The sequence below is a fragment of the Tachypleus tridentatus genome, chromosome 7 (assembly GCF_004210375.1).
Source record: "Tachypleus tridentatus isolate NWPU-2018 chromosome 7, ASM421037v1, whole genome shotgun sequence".
Classification (NCBI taxonomy): Eukaryota; Metazoa; Arthropoda; class Merostomata; order Xiphosura; family Limulidae; genus Tachypleus; species Tachypleus tridentatus.
Window position 1 is genome coordinate 117,527,095 of NC_134831.1, and position 26,597 is coordinate 117,553,691.

Here is a 26,597-nt window from a genome sequence, read left to right on the forward strand (position 1 = left end):
TTGTAGATAATAAATAAATGTGGTCTGTTGTAGACAATAAATAACCATGATTTGATAAAAGGGTGTTTTTGTAGAATGAATTATTTGACATGGTGTTTACTTTTACTTCATTATATGATAAACAACAATGAAGTAATAATAGGGCATTCTTGTAGTAGGAAATTATTCTACATTGTACATGATTTTATTTTGTAATAATCATGTGGTCTGCAGATTTTTCTTTCTTTATATCCTGCGTATTAGTTGCAAAAATCAGAAGAATGTAAAAATAGCATTTCAGATCAGTCTTTTGTTAACAACAGTCTATTGTCCAAGAGGTCTTTCATTCAATACCAGATTTTGTCGTTTGGGTTGAATGGTCTGAGACCTAAGATTATTTGAAACACTATCTACAGGGTATTTGGAAAGTCACTGTGCAGTTTTGTAATCGTATTTTATTCAGTCTATTTCAAGCCAGCAACTGATAGCAGTGTTTAGAAACAAAATAAGAAGGATCCAAGCCTGTATTGATGCCAATGGGTATCACTTTCAACATTGTTTATAATTGTCATTCATATTTACCTCCTGTATTCGATATTGAAACTTGTCTGTTAATAAATATATAAGTGCACAGTTACTTTCTGAACACCCTGTATATATGCAGCATATAAATTAAAAAGTTATAGTTTAAACTCAAAAAATTGGTGAACCATTAGAAACCAGTAGGTCTAAAATTTGTGACAAAAATCATGTGACTTAATTTGTTCATTTTAAAAATATACATTACTGTATCCAGAATAGATCTTTGTTGATTCCAGACAAACATCTGGTTTGCTTGGGCATGTCCTTAATTTTTCCAATCTGTCTGTAACAATGTAGACAACTGTGTAAAACCTTTGAAGAATGAAAGACCTTGTTGTAAGTTTTATATCCTCTTTTGGGTTTTAATGAACTTCGTTTGTTAGAGCTGACCACTATGTGGCAGTTTATTATGACACTGATGAGTAAAATACAAGTTTTCTTCTAGTTCATTATAAAGATATATTTTCTTCACAAGGGCTGCCACTTGTCTTTAAGGTACATGTCTATTTATGACTGTATTACACTGCTGAATAGGCTGTGACATGTCCTTGAAGTGTAAGCCTAGTCATGGTGGTATTATTGGGTTGAGGAATAATTCGTGAGCGTTTTTTCAAGTTAACAAAATATATTCATAAATGAAACTCTTTCGCAAAATATTTCGTGTCATTTGGTAGATAATTTTTTGCTCTAATAGATGGTGTGTTTGATTTTCATATGTCTTTAATTTTTGCTTTCATTTTCAGCTCATTAAATGGAATGTCAAGTGGACAAAATCGAGCATTTTCGACACCATCTGCTTTTCGCATTTAATTTCTTGCAATTTCGTTTGAAACAATGCATACTATATATCTAGGTATTACATGAAATAAAGTATCATAATAAATGTTTTGGGTGTAATGTGTTCATGCATTGAAGTATTGTATAGTCTTGCATGTAATGCTTGAATGAAATTATTTAAAAACGCTCACGAATTATTCCTCAACCTAATACATTACTGAATTGTTTGTGACAAATTATCCTTATTGGGTTATTTACTTGATTATAGAAGCAAGATAATATTAGTATAGGTTAGATTTTTGTAGAATTTTCTGCTCAGTTATGGAGATATAATGGTTATATAGATCTGTGTTGGATTCTTCACTTGGTTATAAAAGGATCATAATACTAGTTTAGATAAGATCCTTGTTAGATTTTCTCTTCTTTATTATATAGTAAAAATTAATGTAGAATTTTCATTTTGATTAAAGAAACCTGATCCTTGTTGGATCATTCACCTGTTTATAGAAACCTGATCCTTGTTAGATCATTCACCTGTTTATAGAAACCTGATCCTTGTTAGATCATTCACCTGCTTATAGAAACCTGAGCTTTGTTGGATCTTCCACCTGTTATAAAAACCTGATCCTTGTTGGATCATTCACCTGTTTATAGAAACCTGATTTTTGTTAGATCATTCACCTGTTTATAGAAACCTGATCCTTGTTAGATCATTCACCTGTTTATAGAAACCTGATCCTTGTTAGATCATTCACCTGCTTATAGAAACCTGAGCTTTGTTGGATCTTTCACCTGTTATAAAAACCTGATCCTTGTTGGATCATTCACCTGTTTATAGAAACCTGATCCTTGTTAGATCATTCACCTGTTTATAGAAACCTGATTTTTGTTAGATCATTCACCTGTTTATAGAAACCTGATCCTTGTTAGATCATTCACCTGTTTATAGAAACCTGATCCTTGTTAGATCATTCACCTGTTTATAGAAACCTGATCCTTGTTAGATCATTCACCTGCTTATAGAAACCTGATCCTTGTTAGATCATTCACCTGTTTATAGAAACCTGATCCTTGTTAGATCATTCACCTGCTTATAGAAACCTGAGCTTTGTTGGATCATTCACCTGTTTATAGAAACCTGATCCTTGTTAGATCATTCACCTGTTTATAGAAACCTGATCCTTGTTAGATCATTCACCTGCTTATAGAAACCTGATCCTTGTTAGATCATTCACCTGTTTATAGAAACCTGATCCTTGTTAGATCATTCACCTGTTTATAGAAACCTGATCCTTGTTAGATCATTCACCTGCTTATAGAAACCTGAGCTTTGTTGGATCTTTCACCTGTTATAAAAACCCGATCTTTGTTAGATCATTCGCCTGTTTATAGAAACCTGATCCTTGTTAGATCATTCACCTGTTTATAGAAACCTGATTTTTGTTAGATCATTCACCTGTTTATAGAAACCTGATCCTTGTTAGATCATTCACCTGTTTATAGAAACCTGATCCTTGTTAGATCATTCACCTGTTTATAGAAACCTGATCCTTGTTAGATCATTCACCTGCTTATAGAAACCTGATCCTTGTTAGATCATTCACCTGTTTATAGAAACCTGATCTTTGTTAGACCATTCACCTGTTTATAGAAACCTGATCCTTGTTAGATCATTCATCTGTTTATAGAAACCTGATTTTTGTTAGATCATTCACCTGTTTATAGAAACCTGATTTTTGTTAGATCATTCACCTGTTTATAGAAACCTGATCTTTGTTAGATCATTCACCTGTTTATAGAAACCTGATCTTTGTTAGATCATTCACCTGTTTATAGAAACCTGATCTTTGTTAGATCATTCACCTGTTTATAGAAACCTGATCTTTGTTAGATCATTCACCTGTTTATGGAAACCTGATCTTTGTTAGATCATTCACCTGTTTATAGAAACCTGATCTTTGTTAGATCATTCACCTGTTTATAGAAACCTGATCTTTGTTAGATCATTCACCTGTTTATAGAAACCTGATCCTTGTTAGATCATTCATCTGTTTATAGAAACCTGATTTTTGTTAGATCATTCACCTGTTTATAGAAACCTGATTTTTGTTAGATCATTCACCTGTTTATAGAAACCTGATCTTTGTTAGATCTTTCACCTGTTATAAAAACCCGATCTTTGTTAGATCATTCGCCTGTTTATAGAAACCTGATCCTTGTTAGATCATTCACCTGTTTATAGAAACCTGATTTTTGTTAGATCATTCACCTGTTTATAGAAACCTGATCCTTGTTAGATCATTCACCTGTTTATAGAAACCTGATCCTTGTTAGATCATTCACCTGTTTATAGAAACCTGATCCTTGTTAGATCATTCACCTGCTTATAGAAACCTGATCCTTGTTAGATCATTCACCTGTTTATAGAAACCTGATCTTTGTTAGATCATTCACCTGTTTATAGAAACCTGATCCTTGTTAGATCATTCATCTGTTTATAGAAACCTGATTTTTGTTAGATCATTCACCTGTTTATAGAAACCTGATTTTTGTTAGATCATTCACCTGTTTATAGAAACCTGATCTTTGTTAGATCATTCACCTGTTTATAGAAACCTGATCTTTGTTAGATCATTCACCTGTTTATAGAAACCTGATCTTTGTTAGATCATTCACCTGTTTATAGAAACCTGATCTTTGTTAGATCATTCACCTGTTTATAGAAACCTGATCTTTGTTAGATCATTCACCTGTTTATAGAAACCTGATCTTTGTTAGATCATTCACCTGTTTATAGAAACCTGATCTTTGTTAGATCATTCACCTGTTTATAGAAACCTGATCCTTGTTAGATCATTCATCTGTTTATAGAAACCTGATTTTTGTTAGATCATTCACCTGTTTATAGAAACCTGATTTTTGTTAGATCATTCACCTGTTTATAGAAACCTGATCTTTGTTAGATCATTCACCTGTTTATAGAAACCTGATCTTTGTTAGATCATTCACCTGTTTATAGAAACCTGATCTTTGTTAGATCATTCACCTGTTTATAGAAACCTGATCTTTGTTAGATCATTCACATGTTTATAGAAACCTGATCCTTGTTAGATCATTCACCTGTTTATAGAAACCTGATCTTTGTTAGATTATTCACCTGTTTATAGAAACCTGATCCTTGTTGGATTATTCACTTTTTTTTTTTGAAATTACGCACAAAGCTACACACTGAGCTATCTGTGTTCTGCCCATCATGGGTATTGAAACCAGATTTCTAGTGTTGTAAATCCAGAGACATACTGCTGTGCCACTGAGGGCTCTTCTTGAATAGAGAGACATAGTAACATTAGATTTCTGTAATGTAATTCAAAGTTTAACCAGATGGCCCAATGGAAAGAATATAGAAACTGTTCCAAAATAGTTTGATGCTAAACATATCAAACTTATATTTTAACATTTTTAGTTTACTCTATCAAAATGGCTGACGACAATTTCTTTTAAATACATGTTATTGTGGTAGACTAGATTTATCATACAGAAACTATTCATTTATGACACTGTTTTATTAAACATTATTTATTGAGTATTGATATTTTTGGCTCATTGCCAGTAAGTTTAGATTCTGTAGATATATAAATAAGACTATTACTGCACATTTATAAATAACATTGTGCTCATTTCTCAGATAAATCAATTGAAGAGGGACTTGGCAACTAAGGTTTCTTTGCTTCAGGTTTACACACAAGATCTCGATGCATCTTCTGAAGTAACCACACCCACGTAAGTGATTTTGCCTCTGATTGGTTTAATTTTTTGTCTTATTTATTTGTTATAGGATCAGTTGTTTAAAATTTAATGCAAACTAAACGAAAGCTGTCTGTGCTATCCAACCCTAATTTAAAAGTGATAGACTAGTGGGAGGGCAGCTAGTAAACTCCACTCATTTCAAAGTCTTTTTCTAACAAATAGTAGGATTAACCATCACATTATAATGGCCCTATGACTGAAAGGGTGAGGTTGTTTTGTGATTTGAATTCAAATCTGTGATCTGCAGATCATAAGTCAAAAGCCCTAACCACTGTAATTTGATGAACTAGTGCTTTGGCAAATGCTTAGTTGTTTTTGAGTTTTTAATTCTTTTGTTAAACAGAGATCAAGCGGGCTTTGACTGGGTCTTCTTACAAAAAAAAATTCAAGAACTTGAGGAGAAAAATCTTCAACTTCGTTCCGAGGTTTGTAAATTCATAGAAAACAATCAGTAATGTTTTCATGTATTTCTAGCTATTTATTAATATTCTTCCATAAGTGAAATTTTAACAATTTAAAGTAAATAATTTATGATTCTAACAGGTTTCATAGTGAATATTAATATACAAATTTATTTTAGAATATTTGTCTTCAGTAATATCATTTTCACTTTACATGAACCACTGTTTTTATGCCATCTCATATTTGATTTAATATATTTGAATAATTCTGTTTTCAATATTCTAGAGAAGGATCATTAATAATTTATAAACACTGTGGTCTCAGTTTGGAATAAAATTTATTTTTGGATTTGTAGGTTAACTTACAAGAAGCAAGTATTGAAGAGGAAGAAAAGAAAGAAATGGAGATTTTACACGAATTTGCCAAAGAATTAAGTAAGTCTTACAAGTTTCCTTTATTTTACTCATACCTAAGATGTATAAAAAGCTTGAATGGAATAAATAAAACTGAAGGATTAAGAAAATAACAGAATTACTAAGAAAAAAGTCATTATAATGAATCTTATCAAAGTCAGGCTTTACAGAAACATTCAGTTGTTTGAAACATTGCTCAATACATAGAAAACTTTCAGACAAGAACAATGTTTCTGAATTATGATAAACTATTTTATGAGATTTATACTAACCTATGTTGAGTGGTAACTTTATAAAAAAAAACAACATCCACTTTTGTAGGTCACTGTATTTCTATCCATATGCAGAATATACTGATAATGTGATGGGTAAAGTGCCCTGTAAATCCAAGAAATGTGTTATATTGTGGTTAGTTTACAAGACAAAGTTAGGAGCAGAGATGTGACTGATTTGGTGCCTACAGGATGGCCCGTAAGTCTCTACCCATTCATATATCTTATGTATCCAGTGTATCTGTCTGGTATCACCAGTATTATTGCCCTCATGTACCCACGTACTTGTCACAATACGCTCTTCAAGTGTAAATGGACTTACATCGGCCATATTTCACTGAAAAAAAAGAAACAAATTTATAATACATGCGTAATTGAATATAACATATGGATGGGTAGGGACTTACGGGCCACCCTGTATATAACAGAAGCATAATTATTGAAGAGCTTTTATTCAACTGGCTGTTCATTACAGTCTGACAGTCTTTGCAATCATAAAGAAATATATCTGTGTAGCTACAAACCACTGGTAATTCACTGAATGAAAATATGTTTGATTGCACACTTTTAGATGTCATATTGTGTTTGTATTTTTGTTGGTAAGTACAAAGTTACACAATGGACTATCTGTATTGTGCCCACCATGGGTATCAAAACTCTGTTTTTGATGTTATAAACCTTCAAGTGAGATTGTGTTTTAATTGGTTGATTCTTTCAACAGGTTTTGACTATTTACAGCTGTATCACACATAATAGTCATTGTAAAAATTCTCATGAGGTTGCTAATATCCTGTCATTAAACTTTTTGTTTTCTGTTACAAGATGAGTTCTCTCATTCATTTAGAAGGGCAAATAACATACATTATGTAATAGATGCATAAATTAATTACTTGATGATGCTAGGTAAACCTAGCAAAATAAAGTTTCAAAAAAAATTGTAAACACATTTATTTGTTTACCCATAAATGAAAGAATTTTGTGATTGACAAATTTTTTTCAATAATTCATTCACAATTTCAGTTTGATTTACCTATGTTTTAATAGCTGATGCTAGAAAACAGATTACAACACTTCAAGAAGAACAGGACAAAAAATCAGACGATTTCTTTCGTCAACAAGAGGAGGTGACCCGTCTTTTGTCCCAGGTGGTGGAGTTACAGCATCAAGTTCGTTCGGTAAGGCTTTAATGTTGCATTAATCTGGATTATGTAATTAAACAAGTTTGTTTTTTCAATAATGTTGATTAAACTGCTGGTTAACAAATGATGTGTACTGTATAGATTTAGATACTCATCTTTAAATACGTGACTAGATATTAGGATTGGGTTTTTGTTTCTGTTTATGTTGGCAAAACATTTAGGTACAAAACTTACTTTAGCTTGTGTTGGTATTCATTACTATTATGGACTTAAGTTTTAAAGGATAGTTTAAAAGGCAAGTTACTGTAGGTGTGTGATGTTTACACAGTTGATTGCTGATAATGAGGACCTACAGGAGAGTCTACAAGCCTCGAAGGAGGACCAGACTGCACTCTTGAATGAACGAAATGAACTGAAGGATAAGTATGCTGAACTTTCGACAGCTTTCCAAGAAGTCCAAGAAGAAAACAAGAAAGTTCATCGCACAAGCCTGCCAAGTGCAAAACAGTGGAATTACAATATGTATAACCCATACGTTAATCCTGATTCGCTGGCTTCAGAACTGGAAAGTTCTTTTGGTAGAGACAGTGAAGGCTATGCATCGGATGAGTTATTGTAAGTCTAATAAAAAGAAAGCATAGACTTTATCTTTTCATATGATTGGATTGAGCTTGCTATATTAATATAAAAATAATGTCACATCCTTCTGTTTGAGCATATGTATCTGTGAACATGAAACACTTATAGCAGCTGTGGGATACGGCATAATTTAAATAATGACCAGAGTTATTTTGATTGTTTCTAAATAAAGGTAAATTACAGAACAACTAGTTAACTTCACACTAAAACAAATGACGAGGTTGACTTACCTTGTGAATTAAAGCAATCAAAATTACCTTGTAAGTTTGATTAACTCACCTAATTGGAATGTGTGCTTATAGAAATGTAAATGGATTATTAAAGTTTAAATAAAAATCTTCATATTTACGTTTTATTTAAATTCCCAGTTGTCATAAATAATTTACAATTATGCTCTTTAATTCTGGCATCCAAATAGGTTATATAAAACTTGTTAAGCATTTTGATGTAGTATATATTCTTTAATATATTATTACAGATCACACAGTAAGCGTGTATTTCAGACTGTTCACTATGCAGGAAAGCCAAAGTCATCTCGACAGCGTCGAAATACAGGTTATCGTTATGAGGACGGTACTCCACAAAGAGAACGGACGAGGTCATCTCTCTCACTAAGCCACTTGCCATCTTCTTCCTCCTGCTTTAATGACAGTTTTGTTTCAGATTGTGAATCCTTATATGCAGAAAGCTGTCACACTGATGACGATGAAAGCCAGTACTCGTAAGTATATCTGAAATATTTATTTAGGCCATGGTTGTACAAATTAAAGTTTAAAACATGTTTGATACAATATATCAAATACTTGTTACTGTTTTATTCTACTTTTAATAGTAGTTAAATCATTGTTTTGCAAACCTTATTTATTAAAAGTAGTCATTCTTTGTAGAACAATTTTTTTCAGATAATTATTAGATAAGGTAATATTTTCTGAAACAACTTATTATATTAATTGCAAAGTATACATTAACTTTGTAAGAATAAAATAATGTATTAGAAAGCCTAAATTATTCAATCTACATGTTGCAGCAGGATTTAACCAAGCAACAATTTTTATATTTCAAAACCTTGTGATTCTCTATACATAGTTTGTAGAAGCACAGATAATAATAATATCAGTAATGGATTATAGTACATACTGTTATATTTTTTTACAACAAAGACATTTGAAGATATGCTGGACCAGAATTTTTATTTAGTTTTTTTTTTCTACATGTAGAGTAATTCTTGTTAGACTGATTAACTGTCCACAACACCAGTCTGTAGTAGAGAAACTTGTCACGTTCTTAGTGGAAGCAATTTGTTTTTCATTTTTAATGTAACCTTTGTGTTCTTTCAATCTAACTGATACATATCTGTTCTGTGTCAAACAGGTCATGTGTGCATGGAGAATACTAGTTCATCTTTTCATTGAATTTTATCCTTAGATTTACTGATTATGTTGTATTATTCAGAATAGTATATTTTTAAATACATTTACAATTTGATTAGAGATGGATCAAACACAGATCGTTTTATTAGTTAATGATTTTCAACTGGTAGATTTGGAAATACTCATGGATGAAATGCTTCTGGTACTGAGAACCAGCACTCATTTTTTTTAAGGTGGTAATGGTATGAGGACGTGTTGGAGCTGTTTTGTCATTTTTTAGCTTTACACATAATATTTTATTTTTCAAAAATGGGTCCACTTCCTCCAGCTGAGTACTTTTCTCTGAGAATTTCACCCCTGGAAATAATTATACAATTTTTTTAATCGTGATTTTGGGATTAAATGCTACACATAACAATATCTTTTAAGATGTTTAGTCTTGAGAATAATAAAGGTTATCTTGACTCCATACACAAAAGTGTAATAGGAGGATGACATCAGTGATTAAGGATAACACAATACCTTGTGTTGTGGCATGATAATAGAAAATGGTTTCTGATAAACTATATGGTTAAACAATTGTTCTTTCTTTATTTGATTAATTTATTTCTTATCTGAATATATAAAGTGTAACAGTGGCTCAGTGTGTAATTGATTTTCAGTTCAATCAGTAGTTTAGGAAGACCAGGAGCTCCAGGGTCAAGTGATTTTGAAGCAGCTCTATCCCGATTAGGGATTCAGAGAGATTCATCAGTCTTGCCTTGTTTAAATCAAGCAACCAGGTTTGATACAACAGAAGATCTATCAGAATCTAACCATAACTGGCTTAGGGACAAGGAGATGTTACACAGACTTAGTATCCTTGCTGGACAAAATAATCACCACTATCATATGCCCGAAAAATTACAAATCATCAAACCTCTAGAAGGTAACGTTACCCAAAAACGAGTATTATGAACGTTTCTTGCAAAGTATTATACCATCCAAAGAAGATTCAGTATAACTGAAATTGTGTATTATTGGATTTTACATAAAGGTATTTTTGGGGAGTTTATTATAAGTTCTAGAAGCAGCTAGCATAAATATTCCAGTAGTCTATTATTAGCTAACACTGGAATTCACTTTATGTTAAAATATAGTTAGAATTGTTAGATAGCCCTAGGGAATATAACTGTCATTCTAGTAATTTTTATGACACAGAGCAGAGTGGCTGTTAATGATCATTAAACACTGTGTTTTTAACATTTTACACATCAAGTATCCTGTTTTATAATAGAAATGAAAAGAAACTGGTTGAGGTTGTCTATAATAGTAATATAAATGTGAATGTGGATTGTAAAAATTTCATATTTTTAGGTTGAGGTTATCTATGATAGCAATATAAATATGAACATGGACTGTAAAAGTTTTATATTTTTAAGTTGAGGTTATCTATAATAGTAATATGAATGTAGGATGTAGAAATGGTTTCTAGCAGTGTAAGTCCACAGACACACCATTGTGCCAAATGGGAGGGTTCATCAATGGTGTCAATTATTCTTTAACTATATATTATTTTAACAATTGTTTTTCCCATCTCTTAAAAACAAGTATATTTCAATGCTCATACTAAAATTATTTTCTAGATTCTAAAAAGAATGGTTTTTATATGCTGTCTCTATCCTAAGGGTCACAAACTCTTCACCACTGGCAGAGACTGGCCACACCTCACCTAGGAGGAATCTTTGAGACAAGACCAGGAATTCAGATAAAAGGAGAAGTTCACCTACCAGAATTAGAACCAGATACTTTTACATTAAGTGATCTGGAAGAGGATGAAGGTTAGATTTGAGAGCTCATGTTAACTGATTCACATTAAAAATTATACTAAAAATTTATCTGGGAGGATTTTAATTTTCTCAGGAATAAAATCTATTTGATTGACTGGTCTGCAAAATAATCCATAAATTGTTATTAAACACTGAACCAGTCACCAGTTATTAATCTATGAGGTCTTAACTTGGCAAAGTATTTTTGTGTAGTGTAAATCTTTATACTGGAATCTCAGATCTTAATTCAAATGTTTGTAATGTTGTGGCATCTCTTAAATTGATAAGTGTCATTTTATGAATCTTCAGTAACTCATGCAAGTAATGCAAAATTGCTGTTTATTTTGACTGAAATTATTAAATAGTTGTCATTTGTGTATTCTCAAATTAGATAATTGACATTCAAGGTAATTAAAGCACTTTTTCCAAGGTTCTATATTGTTTTGTTTTGTTTTTATTTTATGACTGTGTAACTTTTGAACAAGAATTAATAGTGTATTGATTATTGGTTTTATATTTTATATTGCACTGTTTGTTTTACTTACCCAGTGCTCAAGAATATGTGTATGTTTCTAGCTTGCTGTCAGTCAGGAATGAATTTTGTGCAAACTTCGACCACATATACTTATACAAATTCAACTGTTATACATCCACTGAATCAGAACCATATCATGTCCAGGTAGAGTTGTTGTTTTTTTATCTCTTCTAACGTTTTTCTTCATTCAGAAATCTCTATAGTAATGAACTGAACACATTTTTAGTAATAGTTATTAATTTGTAATAATATGATTTCTCCATAAACTTTTATATTCTTTCTCAACTTATGCATAAAATTATGGTTATTAATATGTAACCATAGCATTTCTATAAAAACTACAATATTTTTTTTCTGTATCTATACACAAATTATGGTGATCCTCAATGAGATTTTATTTTAGATTAACTGAAGCCAAATGGATCTTTACATGAAATATAATTGTTTCTTTTATTGGGTTGGTTGTTTTGAATTATTTGCTAACATCTGTAAATTCCAGTCTACTTAACAATAATAAAATTTTTTAAACTTAAAAGTTCTATAAATTACATTAATTAATGTTTGTTGACACTGTGATACTCTCAGCTTCACCACAGATGTTAATACAATAATATCACTTACCTGCTAGCTTCTCTTATATCTCTTTTTCTTCATGTAAACACAAACTGAAATAATAAACTATAATTAAATATTAATATGCTTTACCAAATTCTCCTCAAAATAAAATAAAAATATCTGTTATAACTCACTTTCTATTGTTCAAATTGTTTTCTACACTTTCAAGATAAGAAAATGTCTTTCAGACAATATTAATACAAACATCTAAGTAAAAATAAAATTATTTTCAATAGTTGAATTAGGGAAAGAATTCAAGATGAACGAACAACAGTACAATAGACAGCAAATGCCTAGTTCAGAGTAATGCATGTATAGAAAGTTAGGAGGTTAAAGGTGACCTGAAGACAAAAGGCACCTTTGAAAACATTTTTCCCTCTACTTGAACTATTTTTGTAGATAGTCCTCTAAGAATTTCTCTACAAATGTCACTGTGAACAAAGTAGCCACTACTCATTTTACCTTTGTTTTATTTTGAGAATAGAAATTCTGACCTAAAATAATATCTTCCTGAAGTATTCCATAATACAGAAATATATGACAGTACTTTACTGATTGTAAGTCCATGATATTTAGTAAATCTTAAAATTTAATATCTTAACATAACAATGTCTAAAGACAATAAGGGACCTATTGGTCCATTTTAGCTGTCCCATCCTCTAAGCCAAACTAAAACTATTAAAGAAATAAATTTAATAAAAAATATTTAAGGCCATCCCTTATCACTCTCATCTATCAAGTTTTCTTATAAACTCACTTAAACTTACTGCCCCACAACATTTGAAGGTAACCCATTCCATAGACCAACCACCATTTCAGCTGAAGATGGCTTTTACCTTGCATAAATCTACATTTGTATCCCCTAGTTCTATAATTTTCACTTTTTAAGTATGAAAAATGTTGATTATGTATCAATTTCTGTTTTAACAATCTTAAACACTTCAATCAGATTACCTTTGATTCTTCTTTTTTTAAAGATGAAACAGTTTTATGGATCTTAATCTCTCCTTATATGAAAACCTCTCCATCCCAGGTACCATTCTAGTAACCCTCCCCTCAACCAATCACAACAATTAAATGTGTTACCTAAGGTAAGGAGCCCAAGACTCAACACAGTATTCCAAATACGGCTTAACCAGTGACCTATACAATGAAATTTTAACCTTTCTAGACTTTTATTCAGTACTCCTGTAGATACAATGTAAAATCATATTTGCCCTGCCATAAGCAACAGTACACTGCTTGGATGGCATAACAACCATTACACAAAAATATTTTCTTAGAGATTTCTTTTGGGTTATCTACATAGTTAATTAAAGCACTAATTTTTACATATAAGCATCTTTTGAAGGTATAAAGATTAATAGAAAAGTTATATGGTTTTACTTTTTCTATGAAATATGATCTATCAGTTCCTTTTCTATATTTAATTATTTCATTTCTTGTTATGTCCTCTTTTTATTACAGAATATTTGTAAAGTTATACTTTCAAGCCCTTAGAAATGCTGGAAGACAAGCTAGTAATCTCAGAAATCTCAAACTTCCTTCTTTGCATCCTAAATCTTGATTTATTTTAGTAACTTATGGTTAACGTAGAATTAGTATTTGTACATTAGAATTGTTTGATTTATAACTGCAAGTATTTGTCATGAAGTTGCATGGGGGCTACCTTTATTAACATTATCCACTTTAAATGGCGTTATGCATATTCTAAATCAATAAATACTAATTAATCTATTGATCATTACTACTTGTTAGTTAGGTCACTTAATAATAAGGAATGAATCTTTAGAAATGTGATTAAGACATTTTTTGTCAAATCTAACTACATTTCCCAGAATGCTCCTTTTACTATATCAATCATTCTGTCAAATATTTTCAACTTTGGTGTAAAATTTTAAATACTGTCTATTGAAAGATTAAAACCAAACCATTTTAAATTAAATGGTGTTCTTGAAACTATAGGTGAAGCCTGCACATGTTTTATATATACCACTTAATTGAATTTGCTGCAATATGTTGAATATGTGCCCATTTAAATTTTAAACTACCTATATAATCTTGTAGCTACTTCTGGTGCAGTGGTGTGTCTGTACTAGTGCTTTTAAGTATTTCACTACATAAAGCAATATTTTAGTTAATTTGGTTAAATGTTATAGATTTTAGAAAATTATTCACCGAGTCAATAGCTTAATGTAATAAAAAACCAGCTCATAAACTGTTTATTTGTGGAAGAGTTAAAAGGGAAATTTAACAAAGGAAAATTTCTTTACTTTAAGGACACCAGTACAAAAGAGAAAAAAAAAATTGATTTTCATTTTTTAACACTAAATTTTTCAACAAGAAGTATTACATGATTTTCACCAAAATTTAAAAGTATTTATTGTTTAGTAAAAAAATTCTGAATTTACTGTTGATAGATTAAAAGATATTTGTTGTTTTTTTCATACCAAGCATGAATAAAACCTGCTAATTTTTGTCACTTGTATTCTGGCAGCACAGTTGCATTTAAGTAACAAATTAATATGAACTTGTTTTGTACTTACATAGAGGCAAATTATTACTTTAACTCTTTGTTTGCATGATCAACTAAACATTGTGAAATTCAAATTTCATTAATAAAATAAAAATATTAATTAATGAAAAAAACGTTGGAGAAGATGGTATCATAAACCTGAAGCTTAGCTATTATTAGGGTAAGTCAATAAAAGAAATTTTTAACATAGAATGTTCAAGTTCTATTCTGTTCTATTTATTATAGAAGGGTGGGGTACATAAGAAAAAGTTGAAATAAAACTAAAAACAATAAGTGTTGAAGAAGTTAAACCTGTGTACAAGAGCAATTTTCTATAATTTTTTAGTTTTGGTTTTCTTTCTTAAAATGCTAAGCTCAATAACTCTTAAATTATTGTTATAAGCTTCTTAATAACACATTATTGAGGTAGAAAATTGTGCCATTTCAGTGGCTGGAAAACAAATGCAATTATTCTGGAATAAATGTCAAACTTCAACTACTTTTATTAATCATCTTGAGGGTTATACATAATCTTGCTTCAGTAATTAGGTTATAATCCTACTTGTCCAACTTGTTTTTTTAAACTTCTAAAAGACAAGGTTAAATGTGGAAAATGTATTGAAATAGCTATTATTTGAAGTCTTACTTGTGTAAATGTCAAGAATATCATATCTGTATCTAATAGATTTTAACGTGTTTACTGCTAAGTGCTCCACTGGTGGGCTACAACCGACTTTTAGTTATGGATTGCATAACGTACTGGTGGGTCATGGGCAATTATGTTTTAACCTACACTTCTCTCATTTTATATCAAAATGAGCTTATGAGCCCATTAAGGATGCCTCTTCCAACTCCCAACTATAACCATGCCTTCCTACTCATGTATTCATCCAGTCTTTTCTTGAATTCATTTAAATTTTCTTCTTCCACGATCCTTGAAAGTAGCGGATTCCAAAACCCAGCCTCCCTGTTTGAAAAGTGATGCTGTCTAAACTACAGCAAACTCCTACATTGCAAAAATTTGAATTTATGACCCTTGTTCAATTGTTTTCACTGCTAAACACAATATGAGTTTGAGACACTGTCACTGTTCCTTGATACCTCATAAATGTTTAATTTTATTTATACGAACTTTATAATATGACATCAAAAGTGTTAATACAAATAATATCATCCATAGCTCTGTTTGACTTCATTTAGGCTTAAGTACTTGGTTTGTTAAACTTTCTACCAAAAGTCTTCACTTCAGCTTTTTAAACAACTTTTCTTCACTAAGATTTAGATCATGCTGAAGTTGAATTTCTTTGGAAATTATGTTTTATTTCATTTTTAATCTAGCTTACCAACAATTCAAGATGTTGTGAGTGAGGTGCCAAAGTCATTGGAAGTCGATCCACTATCTCACATTGAAGCAGAGAACCTTTCAAGCCTCACTAAGAGCAAGACAGCACCTGATTTAAATAAGCTACTACAAGATCAGAAAATTTATGCTATTCTTCCTTCTCTGGAGTCATCCACATCTAAAGAAGTGAGTACTAATTTCACTTCACCTAGCTCCTTCTACATGTATAACACTACAGAATACAAGTATACAATAAGAAACTCCCATACATGTAGTAAAAACACAGTTGACTTACATATATTAACTGATATTGTATCTATCCACGTGAATTAAAGAAAAAATATTCAATATAACCTTTATTTACAAAATATAAATCAGGATGTAGGCAGAAACCCATGAAAGGAAGGAAGAGAACTTAAAGTAGAAGGTAAAGCCATACTTTAGGGGGAGATTCTGAAGGCATATCTTTTTAGAAAGTTTGAAATCTTCACTGAAAATTGTTCTATTTGACATCTTGGCTGTTTTACACATCTATTCTATTCATATATGACGATAATTTACACAGCGGCAGGTTTGTTACAAGTAATAACTAACATAATGTAGTAGATGTATTTTCACCCTCGAATCTGTCTTATTTCGTGAAGGACAGCAGAATGGTAACATGCAAGTTCTTTTTGTTCTATATGACATAACAGACCAAATTACCTTTTGTTTTTAAATAATCAAAGCATATCTTTCACATAGAGATTTGTTTAACCAAACAACCAGGTAAGATAGAGCAATATTTAAACTTTTAGTTCAGAAAGTATAGACAACACAATTGCAATAACTAAGACTAGATTATTCACTGCTTGTACCCTAATGTAAGAGAAGCACTCTGTGAATATAAACTTACAAATGTCTCAGTTTTCTCTAACATGCAATTTGGCAGTTAGTTACGTTTCCTTTCTTTTAATATTTTTCAATGATCAAATAGTAGTTCTAAAGATACTTTCTTATTTCAGAAGTTATGCTCCTTCCAGTGTGACATTATAGTTTGCTAATTATTACAAATAATTAAATATTTATGTATACACGTGATACAAGACTTAATATGACTGAAATTAAACACATGGGAAAATCGAATCATAATTGATCAGTTCCTTCTTTTAGGCCTTTTACAAAAGATATATAAACGTGGCGTGACATAATAAAAAATTCAAATATAAAAATAACACTGAAAGAGCATATGACCTGATTGTATATCATATTGTCATTATCTTGTATTATGGGGAAAAAAATCACGTATGAAAACCTTACACCAAAGACACAGGAAGTAGTGAGATTTTGTATACTTTATGTTATTAGATTGATACTAGGTGGAGTACCCTTTCCCTGGATGGAAGTTGCGTAAAATTCATGATTTATGAAAGGTTATCTTAGGGCATGAAATGTTGCTTCCCATATATGCAATTGTAAAAAATGCCTATATGAATTGCAAAACCCAAACTGTGAAACTCCAAATTTCCATGTATCTCTGTAGAGACCCAACAAACCTGCATACCTGAATATAGCACGGACAGTACTCAAAACAATCAAGCTTCATTAAACAATGTACGTAATATATGCCCTTTGCAGAATTATCTATCATAATATATGGTGTATAGGAGACTATTAAAAGTGGTTTACTACCTATTTTTGTATACAGTTGCCTACCATTAACTGATTATCTAGAAAATTTTCACTAGTGTTTTAAAGCTTGATCTTGGATATATTACTAAAATATTGTAATTCGTAACTAGGTGGCGCCACCAGGGATATGTAATTCATCTGGGACACCAGGTCTTCTAAGACCCGTATTATTTCCTACCTTAATGACATATAATACAGGAAAGTACCACTTAAGTACCAACTGGAACTTCGTTCGAAGAACCGCCACTCCTACTACAGTAATACATACAACTGAGACAACAACAACACCAGTGATTAAAAACACAATATTTCCTGTGTTATCTCCTATAGACCTGATGGAGCAGTTAAACCTTGTAAGAAGCACAAAACAAAACTGTGTTAGAGGCATGCCAAGATTCAATATTCCACGGTATTTTTCCCAATATGGTTTATCCACTGTTTCAGATGACTCGCCTCTAACCTTGACGAACAAGCAGAAAGCTGTTGACAACATTGCAACACATGTTCCTTCGAACCTGGATAACGAAGATGATCAAACAAAAGAAGTTAACCCTAATCAGCAGGATAAGAACGATACTGTACCTTTTTCTGAACTCCGTACTCCAGTTTCTGGAAATACTTATCCTTTTTATTCGAATCGTATCTTGCCGATTCACTATCTGGGTATTGGATTTTCTCAACTGGTGCCTCGTAACATACTCTGTGCGTTGAGAAAAGGTGGTTACTCAGCTAGTAAACAATCAGTGAGACCAACCGGCATAAGTAATAAGTGTTAAAAAAAACCATTAAGTTAAAAACCATCGAAATAGAAATATGGTAAAACACATATGAAAAGAAACATAGAAAACGCCATAAAAGTTAAAACAGATATATTGTAGATTAGTTAAAACAGACACGTAATAAAAAAAGTATAAAATTATGCGTGTAGAAAGAACAACGTTCAAGATATTTAAGCTATTAAAACAGCACATGGTAAACATTTGAATAAATCATTAATACTCTATCGTTCCCCGCTGGTACAGCGATAAGTCTACGGATTTACAACGCTAAAATCAAGGGTTCGATTCCCCTTTGTGGGCTCAGAAGATAGCCCGATGTGTCTTCGCTTTAACAAAATACATACACATGATGCTCTATCACTTCTCTTGTTCTCCAATAGCAGAGCGATCACGCTAAAAACCGGATTTCGATACCCGTGTAACAAAACAAACTATCAAATTTATTTAAGCTAGTGCCAAATAAACAACAAACGCTCATATTTCGTGAGAAAATAAATGCTATACACAATAAACTTTGAATATTATTAAGACACTAATTTTTACAGCAAAATATTAATAAACATTACCATAAAATACGTGAACTATAACACAGATCCACTAGACAAAATAACTACCAATAGAAATGTTATATAGTCAGTCACGGATAATATAAGCAGTATTAAGACATTGTTATATAGTCAGAGCTTAATTAACATAGTTTTACTTAGATTTTTTTTCTCATTTAGCTCGAGTTCCCCGCTAGTACAGCGTTAAGTCTACGGATTTGCAAAGCTAAAATCAAGGAGTTCGATTCCCCGCGGTGGGTTTAGCAGATAGCCGGATGTGGCTTTGCTATAAGAAAACGCAAACACACATTTGGTTCGGGTACCCTCTGAAAACCTAATAGTTCCGCATTTTTATTAAGTGGCTCAGCAGTAATTCTGCAGGCTTAAGGCTCTAGATTTCCGGGTTCAATACTTGTGGTGAGCAGAGCAGTGATGAGTCACTTTGTTAGTTTGAGCTTAACAACAACCAAACATAAAACCATGCGCTGTAATATTAGGTGTGAAATTTTAATATTTCTTCTCGTGAATTTCGCTTTAAAAGTTTTAAAATTACAAACAGCTTTATTCAATGATGTCTCAGAAGTAAGCTTGATGACTCAGAATGATAAAGTTCTGGGTTCGATTCCAGTGGACATCACATAATGTGCAATATTGAGCTTAAACTAAAGTATAATTTATCCAAGAAAAAGTAAACAAGTGATAGCTCAGACGCTTGCTTTTTATCAAGATGTACCTGGATAACGTGTACGTCATGCTTCGCCAACTAGATCTTAGAATATCTGTACAGCACTGAATTTCAATTAATATATTTCTAACCTGTGACAATTTTCTAAAAAAATATTTCTAATGTGTGCCAAAACAAGAATTTTTTATCATTGTTTTGATACTTGATAATATTGGATGGTGTAAGACCATGAGTGAGATATAAAAATTTAAACTTTTCAAGCAAGATAGTTAAATTGACAAATTATTTTATACTCAAGAGACCCAGACATCGGAGTAGCCCAGTTTTCTAACCCTATTTAAGCCAGAGACGCATGATTTACTGTGATTCTTGATTTTTATATGTGTTCTGCAAGTAATTTAGATAGAATTTTATCTTAAAATAAACCATCACTAAAACGTATTTAATAACGTTTAAAAGGCATAAACAAGTTATTTCCGGATAAATATTTTTAAGCTAAATTTTCTTCGTGAACTTCTTGTAAGAAGAGATTTGTACTAATAATTGTTTCGTTTCTCACATTCCCTAGTCAGGTAAAATTATCTGTAGTGTAAGAAACGTATAAAAAATTATTCTGTTTTAATTTAACTTCTTTCTCCTTGCGCTAAGTCTTATGTTCTCCCACTTGTTGGGAATTCTTAAGCAGGAACGAGCAGATCATAAAACTAAACTGGTTAATTTTTCTATAAAACTGTAGATGCCTTAAACTACTCTTCTAAATAAATCAGTAATTTATTTTTATCGTATGAGTAGTAGATATTATGTACGAAGTTTCTTAACCGGCAACGTGTATGTATTGCTTCAGTAAACTGAGATTGTACGTGGGCAGGAATAGAAAGGATTGGTAAGTTTAATAGCATTAAACAAACAGAGACACGCAAAACATTTGCAGTCAAATTAGAGTCTTTATTGTAGCATTACTTCTTTAAATATAGGGTTTATGCAATAATACTAAAGAATCTAAATAGCAGACACCGAAATCGGTAAGTCCACTTGCCTTGGGCCTAACATTAGTTAAGCCTTTTTCATGTAGGCTTATATTCAATAAAAAGGTAACGCGGTAACTTGTGTACGTTTTTTTTTTTTTTAGTTTAATTAGGATTACCATTTGTTGTAAATAATACTATCGCTATATAAACTTACAATGCTGTTATACGACCTAACGTTAAAGCTTTTTAAAAACTTTGATGAACTTTTAATATGTTGTACATAATTTTTACTACAGTGTATTTACATCCGCTGAAATAAAGTGTATGCGTATTTAGTTAGTAAGGTGCGCGCACATTTTCAAGACAGACAAAATTTGGGTGTTGTTATAATAGATTTGTCACGACGGGTGAGAATGTTTCCGGACTCGACTACTTACCTGCATATCAAATTTCTAACTTTAGATAAACATGATAAATCTAAATATATTTCGATAATTTTTTACTCTAAAATAATTTAGAATTTATTTTTTTATTCAGTAGTATCGTGCAATTCTTATAAAGTATGAAGAAATTGAACTTGTTTCTGAGTGCTCGGAAGAGTTTCGCCTGTAAACAACGAAACTGTTCTCTTTCTTTTTTTTTTCGAATTTTCTGCTCATTCAAAGCAAAGTTTTATATTTCCTAAGCAACCGTTAACCCTTGAGAAAATAAACCCATATTTCCTTTTTCGCATGTCTTTATTGAAATTTGCTGTGGATATGTTTATGCGCCAATATTCTCAGCCATCGAGATAAATATGTTAACACCAACCCACATATTTTAAGAAAATTACATTGAGTTGTAAGATACTCAACTTCTATCTGTTAGAGAGTGTATTTATAAGTCTAAATAGCAGTTTTACAGAAAAGAGCAACTTTTAGACGAAATTAATCAAACGTTTTTAATTAAAACCCAAATAGGTGAATTTAAAAGGTTAGAAACGAGTTTTTTTATTGGTGTAAATATATTTTGAGGCTACTGATATTATTATTATTTACAGAAAGTAAATTCATTTTATCTGTTGAGAAAAACAAAATGTTTAGTCATACTGAATTAACCAATCAATGATTATATGGTTGAAACTTAACATTGAAAGTGTATTGTGGTTTCTAAGTAGCTAATTATTAATGTCAGTGAACCGTGGTGAGAGGGAATGTCTGTAAGGGGTCAGGTTTTCAAGAGTAAGTTAAGACTAAAAATAATGTGTTATATGTGTTTAAATTCAAACACAAATTTACAGTTTTAGTAAAAATTACTAACAATATTTAGTCGAACTACAATGTCAAATTTACATCATAATACGTGCAATTGTTTTGTGAAATAAAAAGTGTAAGAAATGTTCATTCTTGCTCCTTCCTGCGAATAACCAGCTAGTAAGTTACGTAAATTTTGAAAACTTAAGATAATCAAACAATAAGAATTTTCTATTTTTACTTATTTATTTTAATTAAATACGTAAGTCTTGCTTCTTACCTTTGAATAGGTTGTGAAACGATCTTAATTAAATACTTCTATCTATTATGGAAAGGTTGTGGACTTTTACCAATCCATCATGGCGTACGGCTCGTAATCTGAGGGTCGCGGGTTCGCATCCCCGTCGCGCCAAACATGCTCGCCCTTTCAGCCGTGGGGGCGTTATAATGTTACGATCAATCCCACTATTCGTTAGTAAAAGAGTAGCCCAAGAGTTGGCGGTGGGTGGTGATGACTAGCTGCCTTCCCTCTAGTCTTACACTGCTAAATTAGGGACGGCTAGCACAGATAGCTCTCGAGTAGCTTTGTGCGAAATTCAAAAAACAAACAAACATACATCCTCCTAAGAGCCACAACGGTAAGGCTGCAGATTTATTATATTAGAAACAAGGTGTCCATACTCGCGGTGAATATAGCACAGATAGCCCATTGTGCTTGACCTCAAACAAATAAAATCTACCCAAGTCGTCACGTGCTGGTTTTTTGCCTTTAAAGTTTTGAGGAATTATAATCTCTTTGTTTATTTTGCATATCTAAATCTAACACATCTTCTGATTTCATAATTTTTGTGTGTTTTAAACCATGTAGTTTCTTAGATAAGGGGCGATTCATAGATGATTTATTGTTATTGTTTCAACTGAATTATTCTATACTTTTGTTTTATTCTTGCAGAAGACTTATACTGCAAATGCCTACTTCTCGAGCATGCGCACTGGTGGGCTCTTGACAAAGCTTAGAGGTAGTTTGTCATGTATAACAAACCACTTAGAAATGTGGACGTTTATTTTTGTTTTTATTTTAGATTCACTACGTATGTGTACTTACTTATTACCATTAGCGACCGAAAACGTGTTCCGGCACTGGTGGGCTTAGCGCAGAGAGCCCTCGAGTAGCTTTGCGCGAAATTAAAAAAAACAGACAAAGTGGTGGGCTTTTGAGAAGGCTTGGAGGCAGTTTGTCATGTTTAACAAACCACGTAGAAATGTAGACAGTTATTATTAGTTTATGTTTGTCTTTATTTTAGATTCACTAAGTAAATGTACTTACTTGTTATTATTAGGGACCGAAAAAGTGTTCCGGCAGAAAATAGTTTGATATATTGTCTTATGCATCGTTTTTAATCGTAGTTCGAAACCTTCAACATAATTTGTAAATAGAATCTTCTCTACATTTTGATGAAAGCAAAACTAAGTATTGGTATTGCTGCCGGAGAGCACTAGCTGGCGCCATGGTACCAAAATTAGATCTGAGTCCAAACTATTCAAAAACTAAAAATACGTATGTAAAAAAGAATATTCATTTTACGTTTGTAATTAGATGTCTTTTTCAACCCAACACTTAACTAGAGGTCGCTTTATTAGCTTTTCTTGTGGGCAGTATAGGAGGTTTGGAAGATACTGTAAAATTTAATGTTGTTAGTGTTATATTGCGGTTAGAAAGTTAGTAACTTAATAAGGTATGGGATTTTAAAAACTGCTTTGATGTTAGTGATTTTATTATTGTACACGATTCTGTTTTGCCTCGCTGATTAATTTGGAGGGCGTCGAGTTGCGGTATTTCTTTCGCTGTCATACGTGTCTTGAGTTTGATTTTAATGTAAGTATTCTCAAGTACTTAATGCTGAACATATTTGTTTTGTTTAAGGTTTTTTACCTTTATAATGACGTCATACGTCTGACAAATGTTCGCGGGCTTCCGGAACTATAAAATGTAGCACTACGTTAAGTACTGATTTTGAAACTATATTGTCTGTAAATTTTCTTTTCAGTAGTGAAGTTTGTTAACTCTATAGTCTGTAATTTTGATCGTAACTGAAATAACGCCTAAAAGCAATGAACCATACCGAATGCATTGAACGCGTACATTTATACTTCTAAATAAAACCAGCGTTCTGGTAAGTTCCAATTAAAAACAAACTGTAAAACTGGCCAGAACTGTCTTTAATTATAATTAGTCGAGAAATATCTCGATCATACGGCTTTGTTTAAATTTCAAATGGATGTTTAAATTATTATGTGCGCTGTGAAAACAAAACAAATCGACCTGTGTTTTACTGTTTGAGAAATTTGATGTTTAATTATAAAGAACGAAAATATCTTTTATTAAGAAAATCTGTGATAATTTATCTTGGTTTGATTTGTACAGAATATCTCACGTTTTAATTCGTACTAGCTAATAACACAGTGGTGTTTTAAAAATCAGATTTAGTACCAGTTTGTTGTTGTTCTTGGAGATTAGATACAGTGAATATTCTTTGTAAACAGTAGTCATTTGTAATATGTAAAAACAATGTAAAAATTCAAAAGAAAATGTTGTATAGTTAGAAAAGACATGCGTCTCAGTTAGTGTTAGAAAATGTAAGCAGTTGAAAATAAAGGCTTATTTCAAGTCTTGAAAACTAAACTGTTTTTATTCAATGTAAAAATAAGAACAAAGGTGTTTTTCAAAACTATCGTAAAACTCAACTCCACATAGAGCGAGTCATGTAAACAACTTCGAAAACAGGATTTATATACTTAGAAGTTTATTTTGTACGTTGTACTACCAACCTCTCACTTCACTTAACACAACGTAACTTGTGTGTAGATATCTTTGTACAAACATTTATGCTAAAATAATACGTTTCAATGTGTTTCTCATCTCATTCGCATAATTTACAAACTCCCAGGGCCCAGCATTGCCAGGTCGTTAAGGCACTCGACTCGAAATGCGAGGGTCGCCGGTTCGTATCTTCGTCACACCAAACACGCTCGCCCTTTCAGCCGTGGTTCGTTATAAAGTGACAGTAAATCCCACTATTCGTTGGTAAAAGAGTAGCTCAAGTCTACGTAAAGGACTAAATTTAATGAACTCGCGATAAATATAGTTTAACTAACCGCACGTTCCAATATATAAATTTTGACAACACGAATCGCAAAACTCTAATATTTACAATAGTGTTTAAATTTTAAAACATAATCTTTCATTAATTTATTCAGCCACAGTTCAGTGTGAACTAACATTCTTAATACAAGTTGCTTCATAGTTACAGAGTGAAATCAATTGAGCGAGACAAGTGTGGGAAGTAATAAATGAAACAGGACCCATAAATTAAAATTCTCGAAGGTTTCATTTGAAAGGTCAAGCATGTTCGAAGTTGGGTTTCGATTCCGTTATCCACAGATGAGTGCTCTGGTCACTATTTGCTAAACTTCAGATTCGATCATCTTGGTGGACAAAGCGTAGACAGTTCATTGTGTAGCTTTACAATGAAACAAACGAAACAAAACTTAAATGAAGGACCACACCATGCAGGATGTTAATAATAGGGGGGGATTTGGAAGACTACAGCCCCACCTTTAGTCGTAAGATTTTAAAATTTGTACGGAAAAATGTATACTGATTTGAACTACAATTTAGTTAGTTAGTTAGTTAGTTATCACCATTAGATTCCATCTAGGAACATAGGGCCACAATCGCTTGCGGATTCTTCAGCAAGTATTTAATTGAGTAGATTGTTAGCCCACTGCACCGAGCCGTCCCTAATTTAGCAGTGTAAGACTAGAGGGAAGGCAGCTAGTCATTACCACTCACCGCCAACTCTTGAGCTACTCTTTTACCAACGAATAGTGGGATTGACTGAAAAATTATAACGCCCCTACGGCTGGGAGGGCGAGCATGTTTGGCGCGACGCGGGCGCGAACCCGCGACCCTCGGATTACGAGTCGCACGCCTTACGCGCTTGGCCATGCCAGGCCTTTAAACCAATAAGAAGTACACTATTTTTTTTTTTTTTTTTGGTATTCACCATTCAGAATTTCTTAATTGTTTTTTAATGGTTAAACTATTAAATTTATTTGAAGCAGTTTCTCATATTTGAACTGCTGATTACAGGAGAGTCAACCAGCAATTAGTGCCCACCGCTATCTATTGGGGTGTGTTTTACTAACGAATAGTGGTATTGACAACAACATTGTAACATCTATATGGGTGAAAGGTAAAATATTTTTGATTCGGGGATTTCTGTGCAATATTCCAAAGATTGTGAGCCAAGAGAATGTACAGAGAATATAAATATATTATATATGTAAAACATATTCATCTGACAGTAAACAAGGTTTGGCATGGGCAAATGCTTTGGACGCTCGACGAGTAATCTAAGGGTTGCGGATTCTAATATCCGTTACTTCAGACATGTTCGTCCTTTCAACCGTAAGAGCTTTATATAGTTACAGTCAATCACACTATTCGTTGGTAAAAGAA

The 26,597-nt window shown here is 32.0% G+C and overlaps 2 protein-coding genes and 1 long non-coding RNA gene across 13 annotated transcripts in view; 2 read left to right on the top strand and 1 right to left on the bottom strand.

Annotated features, from left to right (window-relative positions):
* LOC143256469 (trafficking kinesin-binding protein 1-like) overlaps nucleotides 1–24,758 on the top strand; it is a 149,957-nt gene extending 125,199 nt beyond the window's left edge. For 3 of the 8 annotated variants that reach the window (XM_076513751.1, XM_076513753.1, XM_076513752.1), the window contains 11 exons: nucleotides 5,024–5,118; nucleotides 5,489–5,570; nucleotides 5,903–5,981; nucleotides 7,277–7,407; nucleotides 7,700–7,986; nucleotides 8,489–8,731; nucleotides 10,043–10,308; nucleotides 11,048–11,200; nucleotides 11,765–11,867; nucleotides 16,192–16,381; nucleotides 17,977–22,223. In XM_076513751.1, the coding sequence (XP_076369866.1) occupies nucleotides 5,024–5,118; nucleotides 5,489–5,570; nucleotides 5,903–5,981; nucleotides 7,277–7,407; nucleotides 7,700–7,986; nucleotides 8,489–8,731; nucleotides 10,043–10,308; nucleotides 11,048–11,200; nucleotides 11,765–11,867; nucleotides 16,192–16,381; nucleotides 17,977–18,642 (2,295 nt within the window). In that variant the 3' untranslated portion in view covers nucleotides 18,643–22,223. Of the gene's footprint in view, nucleotides 1–5,023; nucleotides 5,119–5,488; nucleotides 5,571–5,902; nucleotides 5,982–7,276; nucleotides 7,408–7,699; nucleotides 7,987–8,488; nucleotides 8,732–10,042; nucleotides 10,309–11,047; nucleotides 11,201–11,764; nucleotides 11,868–13,805; nucleotides 15,035–16,191; nucleotides 16,382–17,976 lie in introns of those variants that run through there. The other 5 variants (XR_013031377.1, XR_013031378.1, XM_076513748.1 and 2 more) reach the window with 5 other exon arrangements.
* On the bottom strand, nucleotides 8,349–18,021 carry LOC143256471 (uncharacterized). The gene is made up of 4 exons (XR_013031379.1): nucleotides 17,429–18,021; nucleotides 12,345–12,388; nucleotides 11,734–11,933; nucleotides 8,349–8,741 (listed from the first exon to the last, which is right to left on the bottom strand). It is a non-coding gene; the product is annotated as an uncharacterized LOC143256471 (long non-coding RNA).
* The window catches only part of LOC143256468 (uncharacterized), a 207,590-nt gene continuing 204,808 nt past the window's right edge, over nucleotides 23,816–26,597 (top strand). For 2 of the 4 annotated variants that reach the window (XM_076513737.1, XM_076513739.1), the window contains exon 1: nucleotides 23,816–23,951. The gene's annotated coding sequence lies outside the window, so the exon portion shown is untranslated. The remainder of the gene's footprint in view (nucleotides 23,952–26,597) is intronic. The other 2 variants (XM_076513738.1, XM_076513740.1) reach the window with 1 other exon arrangement.